The 19,773-nt window shown below is 41.5% G+C and overlaps 1 protein-coding gene across 4 annotated transcripts in view; it reads left to right on the top strand.

The window, feature by feature from the left end:
- Positions 1 to 17,836, top strand: part of col14a1a (collagen, type XIV, alpha 1a) — a 116,157-nt gene extending 98,321 nt beyond the window's left edge. For 2 of the 4 annotated variants that reach the window (XM_007907507.2, XM_042331937.1), the window contains exons 43-48: positions 2,191 to 2,226; positions 4,225 to 4,291; positions 5,996 to 6,184; positions 13,840 to 13,917; positions 14,364 to 14,519; positions 16,749 to 17,836. In XM_007907507.2, the coding sequence (XP_007905698.1) occupies positions 2,191 to 2,226; positions 4,225 to 4,291; positions 5,996 to 6,184; positions 13,840 to 13,917; positions 14,364 to 14,519; positions 16,749 to 17,023 (801 nt within the window). In that variant the 3' untranslated portion in view covers positions 17,024 to 17,836. Of the gene's footprint in view, positions 1 to 2,190; positions 2,227 to 4,224; positions 4,292 to 5,995; positions 6,185 to 13,839; positions 13,918 to 14,363; positions 14,520 to 14,752; positions 14,790 to 15,675 lie in introns of all 4 variants that reach the window. The other 2 variants (XM_007907510.2, XM_007907509.2) reach the window with 2 other exon arrangements.
- Positions 17,837 to 19,773: the final 1,937 nt, after the last annotated feature.

Here is a 19,773-nt window from a genome sequence, read left to right on the forward strand (position 1 = left end):
TAAGAGCGTTGTTTGGGAAATTCCGAGATTTACTGATTGGAAATCCATTAGATTATGTTCCAGATGGTCCGGTAATTATCTGTGTCCATTTCATGGCTTTAGTCATGGTTTCAGCAGTGAATGATAGTGTAAATTGAAGCTTAAATAAGAGGTGTCTAGTTGATGCACACATTATGTGCATCAAGCAGCAAAACAACCACACCACCTCTGTTCTATCCTGACAAACAATCAATAGCTTTTGCCTTGGGGTGAGGGAGAGCGTTAAATCTGGTGCGAGTCTGCCTGACCTCCCTGCGAGTAATTAATACAAGATTTTAAATGGGATTGAGAAAGTAAACTCAGATCAATACTTTCGGATGCACTGAGACAGTAGAATAAGAGGACACAGGTTTAGGCATCCAAAGAACAATTTCAGGACAGGCATCAGAAGGTATTTCTTTATCCAGAGAGTAATTAACAACTGGAACAGATTGCAGGGAAGGGTGGTTGAGGCCATATTTTAAAAAAAAGCATGATGTTGCGATCGGAAGATGGTAGTTTGGGGAGTGTGGGGAGAGAGAGTATTCTGGAACGATTAGATCAAATGGGCCAAAGGGCCTTCTTCATCCGAAATGATCTTATGATCCTTTCTCCTGCAAACAAATGGCTTTCCCCAGTGGTCTGTGATGATGTGACACAGCTCATTTTTTCTTTTGAGCCTTAACTCAGGCCAAGCCACGTTTGTTTAATGTGTATGATAGATCGCTTTACTCATAGGTATAATAGTTAACACTGAGGGTTGTTAGAACGTGAAATGCCTATGTCTATGCTTTCTTTTAGGAGGGAACTAGATAAATATAAAAGAGTAAGAAGATAAAGTAGGAGATTAAGATTCTCTTTCAGAGAGAGAGGACAGTCATGGTAGACTAATGGCCTCCTCTGTGCTGCAAATTTATATGGTGCTTGGATCAGACTTGCTCAGAACTTTAATTACAATCTACTTGGGGTAACCTGCACTAGATTTTAATGGCTATCAACTTCAAAAGTATTTGGAGCCAACGGAGTTTTCTACAAAATACAGGCACCCCTAATAAAGCAGATTTGCTTATGAGGCTGCTGCTCTGTGAGCGGTTGGTTTTCAGCGTGGACTCGGCATCCTGTTGGCCGCCAAAAATGGCTGATTTTCAGCTTAATGTGTCATTTCCTATGTGCAGCTGAAACATTGCTGCTGAAGTCACTTCCTGTTGGCTGAGCCAGCGCCGCTGATGTCACTTCCTGTGTGCTGAGCCAGCGCCGCTGATGTCACTTCCTGTGTGCTGAGCCAGCGCCGCTGACGTCACTTCCTGTGCCCTGAGCCAGCGCCGCTGACGTCACTTCCTGTGCGCTGAGCCAGCGCCGCTGATGTCACTTCCTGTGTGCTGAGCCAGCGCCGCTGACGTCACTTCCTGTGCACTGAGCCAGCGCCGCTGACGTCACTTCCTGTGCGCTGAGCCAGCGCCGCTGACGTCACTTCCCGTGCCCTGAGCCAGCGCCGCTGACGTCACTTCCTGTGCGCTGAGCCAGCGCCGCTGATGTCACTTCCTGTGCGCTGAGCCAGCGCCGCTGATGTCACATTGCAAAGAGGTTAATGTCAGATGACCCAGAAATCAGTCCATTTTCCACACTATAACGGGTCTAAGACATTGTTCCCAGACAACTACATTCCAATGGGGTTAGCCGGTAGATCATGAGAATGAAAACTGGCTCATTTTAATTGTAAAAATTTTGAATCATTTAATTTAACTCTTACTCTGTTTAGATCAAGAAAAGAATTGGAGGGATTCAATAGTTAATAGCTTTTGAAATGCATGTTGAACTGCCATCTGCATTATATTTCCCTCTCTTTATATTGTGTTCAGTTTCTTTGTAGAGATTTCTATGTGCAATTGCAGAAGCCTAGTCACCAATGTTTCTACAGTGCAAATATCAAAATGTTATTGAATCCATAAATATCAGCTGTTTGTTACATCAACAATGCTTTATTTAACCAGGATTGGGTGTTGAGGAGAGGCGACAGGGTAAAGAGAGAAAACACACCTGATTAATGATGGTTAAACATGCAATGTGCTATTCTCTGGTTCTTTGCCCACCAAGACATTGCTGCTAATGGTGGTCATATCATTAGTCTCTAAATTATCCTTCAACCAATGTTTACTTTTAATTCTATTTCAGGGCTCTTCCGGGTCAAAGGGCGAAAAGGGTCAAAGGGTAAGTATTTTAAAAGACTGGTTTTACGTTATCTGGAATAAATAATAAGAGGTAACAATATGACTATTAAGGAGATTTTGAAAGAACCCTCAACATAATGAGAGGTTTGTGGGTGTCTGGTATGCACACCCTGTAAACAGCCTTGCCCGTTTGTGCCCTTAAACTCCAGGATGCTTTCTGTCTTGGGATATTTTTCTCACCATTACTGCTGTGGTGTTCCCCTCTCTTCCCTAAGGCCTGTCTTATTAGAAACCTGGATAAAACGTTTGCCTTGGGGTGGGGGAGAGCGTTAAATTTGGTGTGAGTCTACCTGACCTCCCTGTGAGTAATTAATACAAGATTTTGAATGAGATTGAGAAAGTAAAATTGGAACAATACTTCTGGATGCACTGAGACAGTATGATTAGAGGACACAGGTTTAGGCAGTGTCCTCACCAAGCCAGTCAGGAACCTAGGCATCTTATCCGACCCTCAACTGTCCTTTCTCCCCCACATTCATGCCATGACCCACTCTACCTTCCCGCACCTCCACAACATTGCCCGATTCCACCACTGCCTCACCCCTCAGGCTGCCGAAACCCTCATACATGACTTCATTATGTGGAGTCCTGCAGCTCAGTGGTTAGATCACTCGGCTTGCAAGCGAGACACCTGGGTTCAATTCCAGGCAGGATGAAACCTTAGGCAAGTTTCCTTACTCCACAGGCCTAATAATAATCCCTCCAAAAAACAATAATAAATTGGTCATTTTCAATCCACGACTGTTTGTGGAACACTGCTGTGCGCAATTAGCTGCCACGTTTCGCCCACAAATATGCAGTCAATTCACTTTACAGCATATTCTGTGAAGCGCTTTGAGACGTCTAGAAGACGTGAAAAGCACTATATAAAATGCAAGGATTATTATTATTATTACAACCAGGCTCGACTATGCCAATGCCCTGCTCGTGGGCCTTTCCAACTCTTCCCTCCACAAGCTGCAGACCATCCAGAACTCTGCAGCTTGTGACCTCTCTCGCACCAGGCTCTGTGACTGAATCACCCCCACCCTCGCCCATTTCCTCAGAGGATCGAGTTGAAAATTCTTGACCTCACCTTCAAGGCCTTGCCCCCTCCTACCTCTTCGACCTGCTGACCCCTTATCAACCTGTCCGCTCCCTCCGCTCAGCAGGCTCCAGCTTGCTCCATGTTCCTGTCCGGCCCACCCCACCATTAGCAGTTGGCACTTCAGCCTCTCTGCCCTCACCCAGTGGAACTCCATCCCATATACCTTTCGCCTTGCTTCCTCCTTGCCTCCGTCAAGGCACGCCTCAAGGCTCTCCTCTTCGACCGTGCCTTCGGCCACCCTCCTACCCTCTCTGCCCTCCACCCTCCCTGATCCCTCACTGTTAGTGCCTTGGCACGTCCTCCCGACATGAAAAGCGCTTTGCAAATGTAATTTTGTATTCTATTGTAAAATATGCTCTCTCTGCATCTCTTTAAACCTTGTGCAAACAACATTTCAGATAGCCTTCAGTTGGCAGTAAGGAAGATATCTCTCGCTTTGAGGAATTAACAGAGAGAACATTTTTCTTTAAGAGTCTCACCTGTGACTAAAACTGATAATAAAATGAGTGCTGATGATTTTACGTCCCAGATTTCTCATTAAATTTAAAACATAAGTTTTTTTCGTTGGTTGTTATTTACAATAATAAGGATCCCTCCAATTCCCTGTCCTCGTATGTGTTTGCATATGATTAACACAGCCGTACATTAGACTACGTGATATAAAGGGAAATTAAATAGTATCAAACTACTTGCTTGTAAAAGGAGATGGTGTGAAAGGGAAATTCTTCTGTGTACTCAGTGAAAATGCCCCATGCTTTGTGCAATTCCCAAACTAAATTTAGGATTTTATTTTATAGCATCTCTATTGTGGTGTGAAACAAAATACTGTTGTGTGTTTCCAATAACAGTAATAGAAACCATATTATTTCTAACATTGTCTTTTTACACTAGGGAGATATTCAGTCGCAAACCACGGTCCGTTCGATTGCTCGGCAAGTGTGCGAGCAGCTTATCCAGAGTAAGTATTATTATTATAAGTAACCACTGTGTAGAAATCCTGAGGCTTCTATGTGGAAGCTGCTGCTTGAGATGTTTTTTTTACATATGGACAGTTTAGAAGGAGAAACTATTTCAATATATAGCTGTACAAAATTGAGCAGTGCCTCAGAGATATAAGGGATGGCAGAGAAATTCTACCAGGGTCTAGATTTACTATATTTATATAACATTATAAAGTCCTGACTTCCAGAATTTTGCAAATTGTGAAATTCAGTCCTACCTTTGGAGTCGATTGTCTATCGTTGTTGAAAAATTACAGAAAACTTGGCTTCAAAAAATTAATTGATAAAGAATTTGCCAAATTCTAGATGCTCTTAAATGCTACAAATAATGATAATAAAAAAATCTGGATCCAGGTAGAATTTTGTCCCAAGACATTGTAATGTTATGGTTGTAAGATTTGTGAGCTGATCAACTGATTGCAATTGTGCAAATATAGTAATGGGTTTTGAAAAGCATGGGTCAGGAAAAGGCCAATGCAAAGGGAGCATCAGAACTTATTCATCAGGAAACTCACAGTACATCAGTATGCCAACCCACAAGATATCTGCTCTTTAAAGCAGAATTCTCTCAGATGACATACATGAGGTGGAGAGGTAGGTTAAGTCGCAAGGCATTTTTTCCAGTATGATTTGCTATTTACGCTGTTGTTTTGTCAACAAGTGTTTTTTTAAACCCCATTTAGAGAGCAGTAGCAGTGCTGGGAGACTCAGGTGGTGGAGCAAGAGAGGCATTTTTTTAAAAATAAGTAACTGGCCATTCTGTTGCTAGTTAAAAGTTCAAACCGCTTACCATCCGTCTCAAGAAACAAAAGCAGCTGTGTTGGCAATCCTACTGAATTTAGGTTATTTTACCATCTGAAAGATGTGATCAAAAGCAAATCTATGTCTGTGCTGGAAAAAAAAGTTAAGATAATAATGAAAGGTGGGGTGCTGTTTTGACAGAAAACCGAGAGGTACCTAATGTTGAAACAGTAGTGTCAATCTTGCTGTAGACGTTTTGTTGGAAAGTCAAACCTATTCCAAACTTGGCTGCCTTTAATTGAGGCTGTAAGACACATTGGCCTAAGGGGATCCTTTTTGTTGAAATGCTGATTACCGGATTACATTTGTGATGTGTGGGGATTATTGGGGTCTTGATTATTTTCCTTTTAAAGTGCCACGTAATTCAGTCGTGCCGCTACAGTTGTATTGGGCCCACGTGATATTACTTAAATGGAATGGGCCAAGAAATGCCCCACAAACCACCAACCCCTCCTTCCCTCTCTCATCGGTTCAGGTTAAGACTGAGATACCAGGTCTGTTGGATGTCCGATTCCGACTCACCAGTTAGCAGGATATCATATTCTTTGTTTATAATGAAGCAGATGTCCTGCTAATTGGTTTATGGGGTCAGGAGCTCCATCACTAGCGACTCTGCTTCTTGGTTTTCACCATTGAGAAGGGTGGATTAACCACCACGTTCAATCTGATAAATATTACTTGAGCCATAAATTTGATCCCTCTACTTCGTGGTCTTTGATGCTTGATTTCCAGAATATATTGCGTGAGCACTGAAGGTAGCCGTTGTCTTCGAAAAGCATTCACAAACCCCATTGTGTAGTCGTGGAAATGGATGCATTCTCCTACTGGTCTGATCTTTAGCTACTCTTGATTTTTCCCAGGTCACATGGCAAGATATAACTCTATTCTCAACCACGTTCCAAACAACCACGCAACAGTTCGGGCAAACCCAGGGCCTCCTGGCGAGCCTGGGCGCCAAGGACCTCAAGGAACTTCAGGAGAACAAGGACCTCAGGGACGTTCAGGATTCCCAGGAAATCCAGGCCTGCCTGGCAGACCAGGAGAAAGAGGTAATGCAAGCGCTACTTTGCTAGTTATTTATGAGACCGGGATTTATGAACTGTGGCTAAAGGTGGCACAGAGCATTCACTTAATGTTTCAGTCACTCAGGGACTGCATGTAAAGAGAATTCACACTGGCCAAAAAGAATCATCTGGTGCTAATTTTACTAGCACATTAACCAAAATAGTAGTTTGACCCTCTCTCTCTCTCGGGACAAATTCTGGATAACTATGAAACTGTCAGAGCAGATTACAGAACCTGAAATTATTACTCTAAGAACAAAACTACTAAGGGGGCATAGGTGGTGATTTCCTGAATAAATACATTAGCGCCAATGTGCTGAGGTGTTAAATTCTTCTCTCTCCATAGTATGACCTTTAGGATTTAATCAAGGGTGAGCAGTGTTTGAACAGATATTGCCATGTATTTTGCTAAGAGTTCAGCTGTAGATGAACGATAACACAAATAACCAGCCTGGAGGCAGGAAAGAACTACTGATCCCATCATTTCCCAGACTGCGATCTCTTCCTTTGCACAAAATCTGGCTCTCAGATATCTGTAAAAATCGGAATGCTGCCTCAGAAACTGTTGATAAATTTAATGAATGTGTCCAGCCTGAAAAAATAATTTACAACTGCATTAATTTTGTTACTTCTCTGGTTTGTAATGGGTATTTGGTTGCAGAAACCAGTTTTATTTCAGTTGTGGTAGTTCTAAGCAGTGTTTGTTGATCACCTAGCTAAGTATGGCTGCAGTAACAACAACAACTTATATCCTTAAAGTAGATAACATTCCAGAGCATTTCACAAAGCCTGGGTAGATGCCGAGCAAGGGAGGAGGGGGATACAAGGGGATGGGGTGTGGCTGAATGAACAGTTGCACAGATACATTTTTAGATAGGATTTAAAGACAGATAAAGGGAGGGAACACAGGGGGTTAGAGGAAGGGAGGTCCAGATGTTAGGAGCGTAGTTGCTAAAGGCTTGACCACCAATGGTGGTGCACAGCCAGTCCAAGTTAGATTGGAGGGGTGAGCACAAGAGTGATGTAGGAAACTACAGAGACAGGGAGATGCTAGGATGTGAAGGGATTTATTGGGTGACCTAATACAGAAACACGTTTTCTTACTTATTTGTATTATATCATTTTACTGCTAACTAGAAAAATCTAACCTTTTCCTGACATTTTGATGTTGTTCATAAATTTGCAAAAAAGCAAACAAATGTCTTGCTTTATCCCGTTTTATAGTTCGTTGTTGAACTTAAGTGTGAGCGTGCAATATAAATATAAACAATATATATGTTAGTTGCTTTTAAGAGATCATGGGTTAGACTGGAATGCTTAATATGTAAACAAAATAACAAAACGCAGCCTAGATTCACAAATAAGGTGGGAGAATTGTTTAGTTCCACCCTGACAGTCAATATAAGCAATCTAACAGCACAGAGTAAATAGATTTTCCCTATTTTCTAACCTTCCTTGGATTGAATGAGTAAAAGGCTATATATTAATCGGTTATACAAATACAAAATTACATTTGTATAGCGTCTTTCACATCGGGAGGACGTCCCAGGCGTTGGACAGCCAGGGATTTGGACTTGAGCAGAGGTTTACGATCAGTGGGGTTGGAGGGCAGGAGGGTGGCCAAAGGCACAGTCAAAGAGGAGGGTCTTGAGACTTGCCTTGAAGGTGGCAAGGGAGGGAGTGAGGTGAAGGGACTGTGGGATGGAGTTCCAGTGGATGAAGGCAGAGAGGGTGAAGGCCAGCCTGCCGATGGTGGAGTGGGCTGGGCGGGGAACTTGGAGCAGGCCGGAGCCTGCTGATCGAAGGGAGCAGACAAGTTGATGTGGGGTTAGCAGGTCACAGAGATGGGAAGGAGCAAGGGCATGGAGGGCCTGAAGGCGAGGACGAGGATTTTTAACTATCCACTGGGGGATGGGGAACCAGTGGAGCCGGGGCGACAGTGGGGGTGATAGGGTCACAGATCTTGGTGTGGGAGAGGACATGAGCTGCAGAGTTCTGGATGTGCAGCTTGTGGAGGGAAGAGTTGGGGAGGCCAACAAGCAGGGAGCCTAGATGTGATAAATGGGTGAATGAGGGTTTTGGCGTCCTGCGGTGTGAGACAGTGGCAGAGCCGGGCGATGTTGCGGAGCTGGGAGAAGGCAGAGCGGGTCATGGCATGGATGTGTGGTAGAAGGTCAGTTGAGGGTCAAACAAGATGCCAATGTTCCAAACTGGCTCGGTGAGGTGGAGTTATAAATGTTATCAGGCAAAGGATAACTTTGGGATATGGTAAAGCAAAGGAGCTTACTCCTCCATCTGCGTAATATTAAAACATGAAGCAAAGATCCACTTTGCAGAAAGTGTCTTCATGTTTTAATCAATGAATGTACTTCTGTGGAAACGAGCACATTTCCAATTTCCCCTTTGCACCTTGCTTCACTGATAATGTACGTGAGGGGTGAATCTCGGAGTGGCTTTACACAGTATCCCACATTTATTTACTTACCGAGCTCCAGGACTGGGAAAAATAAGCACTGGCTGAATGCACAATAGTAATACTGGGTAATCAGGCTGTTCCCAAGCGATTGTATCTAAGGCATCTCCACATTCTTTACAACTTGTACTGAGTAATACTGGGAAATGAGGTTTGTCTTTGGTGCTTATATTCCAGATGCTTCAGACTGGAGATTTTTAGGTTTTATGACAAACTTTAGACGTTTTAGCTTTATAGGCTCCTGTCCATGGCGGTCTTCAACACAGACTGCTGGAACTAATTTCTTCCGTTACATTTAATGTAACGATTGTCAACTGGAGAATATGTCTGGCTCCTTTCATTGGGTTTGTTTCAAGGCCAAATCTCCAGTTGAAGAGAGGACAACTTCAGTGCCAAATGCATCCCTTAACGAATAATCAACTGCTACCAGTATAATTTTGCTTCATTGTTCACACTTGTAAGATTAGCAATGCCATTTACCACAACAACCACTTGTTAGATAGTTTTTGGTTTTCATCTTCTGAAGTGCTCCTCCATTGTTTTACTTCTTTTTCCTTTTCAACAATTCTCATTAAATCCCTCCCTCTCTCCTCCTGAATTATACTGTTTTCCCTCCAAGGCGTTGACAAGCTATTTAACCATGGCAACCCCAGTCCAGTCCTTAAGCAGCATCCACGTATGCTCACTTCCAGCATTGCATAGCATTCAGATTTGAAAGAAAAACAGAGATCGCTGGGAAAGCTCAGCAGGTCAGACAGTGTCTTCGGAGAAAGGAAAGTTGGACTCACTTTCCTTTTTCCATAGATGCTGCCTGACCTGCTGTGTGTTCCCAGTGATCTCTTTTTTTTCAGTTTTTCACCATTTGCAGTATTTTGCATTTTATTCAGATTTGGAATCCTGGTTATTTTTGCCACTCCATAGCCCAGACACAGTAAGGGCGATCGTAAGATCCCACCACCACCCTGTCTGAGATAACTGAGCAAGAATTCAATCCTCCTGGTTTTCATGGCTCAATACTGCATGATACATTCAGACATCAATCCATTGATGGAGTCTTGTTGATCCACTCTTTCATTTAAACATGATTTAACAAACATTGTTACTCAGAACATAGAAGTCTTTGAAACTGGAGATATCACTTGCTTTTCACAAGCTGCATTGCTTCCAAAACTAACATTTAGTGCTGCTTTCTCATGTGATAGTATTTTCAGTCATTTGTAAAAAGCTAGTGTTACCTTACTGGAGGGCATTGCCCCAGCCCAACCTCTTTCGCCCACAAAATACACAGTTAACCCAATTACAATAAATCTTGTGAAGTGCTTTGATACGTCTCGACGACATGATCAAATGCAAGGATTATTATTATTGTTATAGTTAATGGTTCTCAAGATTGTCGCTCCAAAGTCCATGAGAGTGATTGGTTGACACACATTCATGCATTAACTTACATAAAATGTACAGCACAGAAACAGGCCATTCACTCCAACTCGGCCGTGCTGGTGTTTATACTCCATGCCAGTCTCCAATCACTCCTTATACCCTCCCCGACCCTTCTATTCCCTTCTCTCAGTGTATATCTAGCTTATTCTTAAATGCATCTATACTATCTGGTCCCACCAATGCTTCAGGCATCGAGTTCCACAATCTCACTACCCTCTACACAAAGTAGTTCCTCCTAAATTTTCTTTTAGATTCCCTAATCTCTATCATATACTTGTGTCCCACTAGTTCCTCAACTAGTGGGAACGACCGATTTATAGTAACCTTATATAATATAACCTTTTATAATTTTGAATACCTCTATTAGATGTTCAAAATTACGTCTCTTCGCTAGTGAAAAAATACATAGGAACATAAACTGACAAATTGTTTCACATGGGTGCCTGAAGTGCTTTATATTGCTCTCCCCCACATTAAAGGACACGGATTGCTTTCTGCCCATCTGAACATCTTGTAGCTCAGTGATTAGAGCACTCAGCTCGCAAGTGGGAGAGCTGGGTTCTATTCCCGGCAGGGCGAAATGTGGACAAGTTTCCTTATGTCACAAGCCTTTGTTTATCTAGCAGTAAGTATGAACCCAGTTGTTAATTGATTGGCGGATCGCTTTTCCGGGGATAATAATCCCTAAAAAAAACCATAATGATTTGGTCATTCAATCCACGACTGTTTGTGGGACAATTGTGGCACAATTGGCTGCCGCATTTCGCCCACAAATATACAGTCAATTCACTTTACAGTATATTCTGTAAGATGCCTAGAAGACGTGAAAAGCGCTATATCAAATACAAGTGTTCGTATTATTATTATGCAATATGTCTACGTCTTCTCTGGATCCAACTTTGGCAGCAATATTTATGCATCAATGATTGAGTCTGCAGTGCTATTCATGCCGTCTGTATTGTTGTTAATAAATTTTACTCCTGGTTGCTTATCTTACACTATCCTCTGAACCTTTTTCCATTGATGGGTGAGCTTGAAGATGTTTTGCAGTGATTTTGTTTTAACACTGCATCATAAAAATTGAAGGCTTGAAAAGCCATTTAGACTTATCCTGTATGACCTTAAAATTTAAGATCATGCAGAATAGTGGAAAATTCTTACATTCAGTCTTAATTCAGAAGATGATTTTTTTAAAAAGGCCATAATTCTGTGCAACCTTAAATTTAAGAAAAAATAGTTTGTCTGCTAAGAATTTTTTCCTCGTGTCTCAAGAGCACTATTTAGCACTACACATTCCAAGTGTTAAAGGGGTGTAATTTGTGGGCTGGGGTAACAAGTAAGCCATTAACGTGAGTTGTTAATTGCACAATGAAGGGCTCTCTGTACACGTGTGTACACATAATTAACCCAAGCTACAAATGTTACACAGGATTGTTAGCTTTACCTACAAATCAGACCCTTTTGTCATTCAGTGAGTAAGGCTTACAGGACAATGTGGGGCTTAATCTCCCATTTCTAAATGAAACCTCTACACGCCTTGCTTGGAACAAAATTGACAGATTGTTCTTTATCTTTCCTTTTTTTTAAAAAAAACCTTCCAGTTGCGTCAATACCCCCACAGCCTTAATTGACCCATAAGAGTATTGGTCAAGTGGTGGACAGGTAAGAGATCTGTCTAAGAAAGTGATTTTAGCAGTATAGGAGACCATGTGTAGGTCATTCTGGGCCAATGTGAAAGTCAACTGTGAGCTGAAAAAAACATAATTGGATACAACCATTTTGGCTGGTGAAACTTATTTCACCACAGGAATGCAGACGTATACTATGGGATTTATAGACAAATGGCAAAGGAAAGAAGCTGATTGACAATAAATAAGAGAAACCACAAAGTAGTTTCTGCACAATTAGGTGAAATTGACAAGCTTCAGAAAAGCTGCTTGAAACAGAATTTTAAAAAAAATATCTATACCAAAGATATCTTTTTTAACCAAGATATTGTTTTTGGCTCTCAAATATTTTGTGCTGTGCAATTTGACCATTATCAACCTTTCCAAAACTTACATTATTGGAAAGAGTGGAAGCAAAATTATAAAGTGTGTGCCAATGTCTCAATTTATTCCTAAACTGATCCCCTACAGCCTTCCATTCTGTGCACTCTTTCTCTTTTAATGTTTCCAATGATGCACATATGCTTTTAATGGTACATATGAGTGAGCTGTCTTTAAGAAATATTTTATGTGCATTTCAAAGAATAAAACCCAGTAACTTTCATTGCTTCAGTAGCATTTGTTTTTCTATTCATTATATTATCTTAACTTGGTCACTCAATCCACGACTGTTTGTGGGACATTGCTGTGCGCAATTGTCTGTTGTGTTTTGCCCACAAAATACACAGTCAATTCACTTTACAGTATCAAAACACAAAATATTGCAGATGCTGGAAATCTGAAATAAAAACAGAGAGAGCTGGGAAAACTCAGCAGGTCAGGCAGCATCTGCGGAGAAAGGAAAGTGAGTCAACGTTTCGGGTACACAAAACATGTTCTGACAAAAGGTCGTGGACCCGAAATGTTGACTCACTTTCCTTTCTCCATAGATGCTGCCTGACCTGCTGAGGTTTCCCAGCTTTCTCTGTTTTTGTTTCACTTTACAGTGTATTCTGTGAAGAGCTTTGAGACGTCTCGAGACATCTAAGGCGCTATGTCAAATGCAAGGATTATTATTAACCCTAAAAAGTCCAAATAATAATCCTTGCATCTGCTCTAGTGCCTATCAACACCAAAAAATCTCAAAGTTTGCAAGGAAATACTGTCAAATGTACTGACTGTATTTATGTATTTGTGACAAACCACGGAACAGTTATGGGAAAAACATTTATGTTCTCTGCCACATTGGCCTTTAAGCAGTTTATTCAAATGACTGCATAATGCAATTGTTAGCTTTTCCACGAACACTATCACTTTGTTAAACAATGACATTGCCAAACTTTTTTTTAAAAAGAAACTTTGACACAGAAAGCTGGGCAGTTGAAAAAGAACATCTGTGAAATTATGGTCATGAGTATGTGCAGTTCTGAATCTGTATGGAGGAGCCCAAATCTGTATGTGTTTGGCCTGTTTGTCACTTGAATGTAGGTTCTCGTGACCCTGTTGGAATAGCAGTCGTTTACCTTAGCGTGGTCCAACTGGCTGCTATGAATCGTCAGACCCATGGTCTATAACTTTTTTGCAGCATTACTATTAAGAGCAGCTTTCACTTTCTTATCATTTTTGTACTGATAATTATTCATACTGATAATGGATTCCATCCCACCCACGAAACACTATTTCCTCAGACTTATTTGACTTCATATTCCCAGTTGATTTCATACAAGTGGTCTTGAGAAAGTAAGCCCCAGATATGCCAAGGCAGTTGTAAAGGGCAATTTCTGGACAGACACCAGGAAGTATTTCTTTACATAGGGTATATTGTAAGGATGAGATCCATTACATTTGTGATCTCCAAAACATGCTGCGAAACGAAGCTAAGTGCCTAGTAACAAACAAAAGACTAACGTTTCTCAGCCTGCAACCTTTCCAAACTGTATCATAGTAAAACAGCAAATTTAATGCGTGAAAAGCTGCTACATGTCAGTCTTTAAGCAATGGTGTGTTTAGTACCCATTCTTGAAGGAATAGGTGCATCAATTTCTATGTTAATTGTTCTGACATTCTTGACATTTTACCAGGTTTGACAGGTGACAAAGGAGATCGGGGAAGTCCAGGAATTGGCAAACAAGGACCCAGAGGACCATCAGGATCACCAGGTAATGGCTGTTGCCATGACAGTACTATTTGGGCAAGAGACTTAAACAGATCTGACAGGAATACTTCCACCAGACCCGGTTGTCATTTGTAAAGCTTCATTGGCTGTATGGATGGGATGTGACACTAACTCAGATTGTTCTCAGTCCAGACTGCTATCCAGCGACGCTCTCTTCCCCCCGCTACCCCACCCCCACACACACTCATGTGGACTTTAGGTAAGGACAGGATCGGGCATGCTGCAATGGTTCCCTGGGATGGAGCAGCCCTATGGCACTCGCTGTCAAAGCTCACACATTAATAGTGACCACTTGAGTGTGAAATGCTGCAGGGTGCCTGTGGTACAATGCCTCAGTGGAAGGAGAAAGGAATCAAACTGGAACGGGGTGGCAATTGTTGGAGTAAACTAGCAGCAGGAATCTATTTTAAAAGCACATTACCTGTACAGGACCTCAAGGGGAGGGGCGAACTGGTAGCCAAGGATCACCTGGTCTTCAAGGCCGACCAGGTACCTCAGGACGTTCTGGAATCTCTGGTCCAAGAGGTCCCCCTGGTTCACCTGGCTACTGTGATCCATCATCCTGTGCTGGCTACAATCTCGGAGGTAGGTTATTTTTCTGATTGAATCTTGCTGCTTATACAATTATTGTAGTTCTTCTTGTTCTGTAAAGTCAGATGTGAACATGTAAGTTGTGTTCAGTTTGTCCAGCTTCTTGTTGTTTATGCTCAGATTTACTCAGTCTGACCTTCAGATACAATCTGTTCGCAGCAGATTTGTCTGAAGCATTGCGATGTGATTGCTAGTGGTTTGTTCTTGTGTATCTACCATTGTTACAGATGGGGCGTAGTTAAACAATTAAAGTACGCTGCACTTGTAAGTATGGCAACAGCAGAATTGCATGAAATGCTCTGTGGCTTTGCTTTCGATACAGTGTCATCATGATACCTTTGCCTTCTCTCCCCTGAAGTAGTGCTTGCCAATGAATGGGGGCAGTGGGGCTCTAAATGATAATTGGTAATAATCCTTGCATTTGATATAGCACCTTGACATGTCATTGAGATATCTCAAAGTGCTTCACAGAATATATTGTAAAGTGGATTGACTGAATTTAGTGGATGAAAAATTTACAGTCAAGGGCCTTTATGGCTTCACTGCCTCCACACTATAATGATACTGGGTGAATTGTGAACTCCATTGGATACTTATCACTTTGAATTGGCCAGAGGTGCCGCCCTCTCTCCAATACTGTTTTCAGTGGTGATGTCCGAGAAGCTGTGTGTATGCCATTGGACATCCTGATTCGGGATCGCGGTTAGAGAGACACTAGTACTTGGGCAAGCTAAACCCCCCGAGTAGCTGGGTTTAGCTTACCCAGTACTAGCCTCTCTAACCATGATCCGCAATCAGGAATAGCTGGCATGCTGCTGATCAGCATTCAAAGGTTGAGATCTGTAATCTGGAAATCAAACGTGGCTACTCCAACTTTAATATGAGAAAGATATGGGGTGGGCCTCAATCACACAGAGCAGCAATTTTGCTCCGATCCCGGTTATCAATCGCAGTTTTATGAAACTGGAGATGGTAACTAGGAGGGTAACAAGTAGCACAAATGCACCTCCAGGCTGCTTTTTTTCCCATTGATGTTCAATTTTGGCTTCAGCTTGTTTGTAATTTTGTTTAACTGACTGTGCTATGTGTTTCTGTTTGTCCTTTATCTTCCCTTCCACCTCAATCCCACCCATTCTGGCATAATTTGAAGGTAATGTTGCTCACAATGATCATCAGCCACGAGCTACGTACTAACTTGATCTTTCGCATTCTCCTGGCACCTAGGACAGGTGTGAGGTCTGACCAGCTACTTGCTGCATCCTGCCTCATCCAGGCTAAAGGCAATAAACAGTAACCGTCATCATACAGGCACTACCATCATTTCCCTTTTATTTAAACCCAGCTCTGTCAGCATCCAAAGATACTGTATATTTTTGTAACAAATGCTAAAGTAATTGCCTAATTCCCCTTAACTACATTTGGCGTTGAACTAATCGATCTAACTTTGAACTACTTTTATGAGTCAGATCTGTTTTCCGATATCCATCCATTTTATTCATCTGTTTTATGATGAAAGAATTTTTTGCTAATGAAACTCTTCTTTGTATTTAAGTGAAACTGAACATGCCTGGTTGTGAGAATTTGCTGACACAAATGGCTGCCATGTTTGCCTATAAAATCCCAGTCACAACACCTGAGAGTAACTGTTTGCAAAATGCTTTGAGCCGCTGTGACATCATCAGGCGCAACTCTCCTTTTTTTGTGCATTGCTTTTGGCCTTTCGGAGAGACATTGCTCTCCAAATTTCATAATTATACTAATAGGCACTGCCCATGTTCACAAGTAGCTAAGGTTTGTTACTATACACCCAATACTTACCCCAACACACACGCACACAAAATTGTGTCCACTGCAATCAGTCCAAAGTGCTGTGCGAGCACCATTTGAGAAATCTTGACTGAAAATCTTTGAATTCGCACTGAACCCTTCAACCAGTAATTTATATGTAAAAACAAAAATAAGTCTACCTTTGTGTTGTGCCACTTTCTCTCTACATCTGGTGCTGGGTTTTCCTCTGTGGTGTCCGTGTGTGCTGGTCTCTGGAGTTCTGTCAGTCTGTGCTGACATTTATTAATGTAGCGCATTCAAAAATTACACATTGAAATGTACATCAAGAACCAAGCAGCTTTGAATTACAAATAATGTTCTAATATCCTAATCATATTTAATCTTCTGCCTCCCTCTTGTGCTAACCATGAATACTGTTGATGGTGGTGGGTTAAGGTGGATACGGTGATCCAACTGATCAAGACATTCCTGTAGTACAATTACCTCCCAACTCCTACCAAACCTATGACCCCAGCGATCCTTATGAGGAATATGATCCATACGTAGTTCAGCATCCCTACCCAAACCCATACTCCCAACCCACCTACCCAGAACCTCGACCCGTCCAACCAGATGACACCTTAATGGAAGAGTCCGAGGCCATCGAAGTCCGCTCGCCTGGAATCAGCCGGTTCACAAGGGATTTGTCCAAAGGGAGCAGCACACCATGATACCAGCAGAGAAGACTTACAGAGGAGGCTTGGCCATAGTCTGGAATGTTACCGGCAGCAGTTTTCCCCTGAGTGAATGGGTCATGTAGAGATGCAATGATGGATACCAGTTTGGTAGATTAAATGGGATTTTTATTAACGAAACTCTTATTAGTTAAAGGGAAGTCGAGCATGAGAGTGTTGGACATGAATTATCTGACGTAGCTGAATAATGTTTTTTTTGGTACCATTCCATAATTGTATTAAAAAAGATGTTGAGGTCAAATACTTCAAAAACAAAATAGTGATTGGTCATTTCCAAACACTGCTCCTGTTTGAGATCTATGGATGGGTGCAACAATATCAGCTTTGAGGGCTTTGTTGCGTTATATTGAACATAACATGCATTTTCCTTTGTGTAACAGTCCTATTTGTGTTAAATTAATATAAATGAGAATATTGCAAAGAGGAATCATCGTTTATGTTCCACAAAAGCAGATAACTTGGTTAAAGAATAAATGGTTGTGTGCTTAAAATGATTCATAACCACTGGGCTGAGTTTCTGTTTCTAGGCAGCCTGTCAAAATTCTGTATTAGGATTATAAGTCTGACACAGCAATGGAGAGATGTAAATTTATGTATGGGAATCTTTATCAAGATGAAATGATGCATTTTCTACTTCAAAAGAGAAGCCATTAATGAAGACTTGAAGGTTTTCTATGTTGTACCCATTCCAATAAATTGGTTTTCTAGTGAACCTCGCAGATAATGTATTTGGAATACATAATCTTGTTCAGGTTTATACGACAATAAAAGCAGATGCGTACTAGTTTTAACAAATGTCTGCATCTATTTCTTGCTTTTGAATTTTACCTTCACAGTTCACATCCTGAAAGAGTGTCCCAGCAATCCAAACTCCACATTACTTTCCTACTGTACATTGGTTTCTTGTAAAGGTACAGCAAATCAGAGGAACTACAGCAGAGGAGACCCATTCTGCTGTGATGATCTGGTAAAGTAAGTTGCTGCTCGAAATGAGCAGACCCTCAAGAGTGCAGCAAGGATCATTGCCGGATGAGTGACGATAACAATTTACGGTTATATAACACCTTTCACGTCAGGAGGATGTCTCACATCACACAGCTGATTAAGCACCCGGGGTTGGGGGTTAAGATGACCAAAATACACTTAAGTTCACACGAGAAAGCTCAGAGCTGAACTTGTTCTCATTTAAAAAAGAGAGATGGTGGGAGGAAATATATGGAACAGATTGCAAACAATAGCATCTGGTGCTGTGTTGATCTCTTTCAAAGAAACAAATGGATAAGTGTCTACTTCACAAGATTCAGTGCATAAATACTCTCCAGGACACAGTGGTCTCTGTTGCTGGGGTGAGTTGGGGAAATGTTGGCTGTGGAGGACAACAGGCCAGACCTCAATCATGAAGATGGAAGAATATTCTGGAGTTTTTGTTTGATTGCCTTAGGGAGTTAGAGTTTGTACGTAGATCTCTCCTACAGGACTCAGTGAGATAAACTTCACGACAGAGTAATTCTAATGCAGTTTCTGGAGGAAATGGGATCCAACAGTCAAATGGACATTTCTAATTTCATGCTTATATTCTTAATTGCTTTTTCTCAAACGCACTCTCAAACATTTTTCTCCCCTTCCCCCGCCAGCCAGACACCATCTCAGCTGTGTGATGTGCTTTGAGGCATCCTCCCAATCTGAAAGGCGCTACTTAAATGTAAATTGTTATTTGTTGTTGCCCAAGCAAGTTTCAAGATGAGTGATCAGGAACAGAATCCTTGACTATTTTTCTCTACAAACTGGAACTTTAAATGTTGTTCTGAGTAAATCAATACTACTGAGTTTGAAGCAGGGACACTGCACGCCTATGTGGTTCGAGAGTTTGCTGAAGACATTCACTGAGATAAGAGGATGGATTACAAAACATCCAATTGCAGCTATTCATCAGAAAACCAAACTAAAGTCTTCTTTGACCCAAAATATCCACCATCTGCAATTTGTTTTATAAATGGACATGTTTTGGCTGGCAAAAATAGTCTAAATGCCATTCTCAAATTTCATAAGCATCTGTCAGCTGTTATTTATTGTATGTAAAATGGACAGTATTACTGTGCAAAATGTTAGCTCTGGAATATTGCAGTTGACTGACGATCTAGCAATGGCTGAAGATTGAATCAAATAAAAGTGTATTTTTGCTATAATTTCACAATGTGTACAGCAGCTGTCCTCATAAACCACCTTAAAGTGAGACAAATTGTCACCTATTACAATTCTATTTTACTCATGAGGCAAGCTGACTTTTGACCTATTATGTCATCTTCTGAGCAACCCTTATGTTCCCTGAGCTTTACAAGAACAAACAAAATGACATGTGTCTTAACCCAAGACATTTGAGGTTTGCCCAAACACAGATTCGATGAGTCTGAGGGAGAGCCCGGGGAGGTTGGGTTCAGACCCGCAGGAGAGAAGATGTTGACGGAGCCATAGAGTATGGCTTTCATCTTTCCGACATTCAGCTGCAGGAAATTTGGCTCATCCTGGCCTTGATGTCCATTAAACAAGCTGACACGACATTAGCGGACTGGGAGTCGCAGCTGGAGATGATTTGGGTGTCATCCTCATACATATAGTTGCTAGCTTTAATGGATTATGTCAGCTTTATTCAAGTGAATAATTTCCTTTTAATCATACCTTCATTTTCTCTTAATAATCTGCTTTTATATAACTGCACATCTATTCTT

This window comes from Callorhinchus milii, unplaced genomic scaffold (genome assembly GCF_018977255.1).
Source record: "Callorhinchus milii isolate IMCB2004 unplaced genomic scaffold, IMCB_Cmil_1.0 Scaffold2, whole genome shotgun sequence".
In the NCBI taxonomy this organism is placed as follows: domain Eukaryota; kingdom Metazoa; phylum Chordata; class Chondrichthyes; order Chimaeriformes; family Callorhinchidae; genus Callorhinchus; species Callorhinchus milii.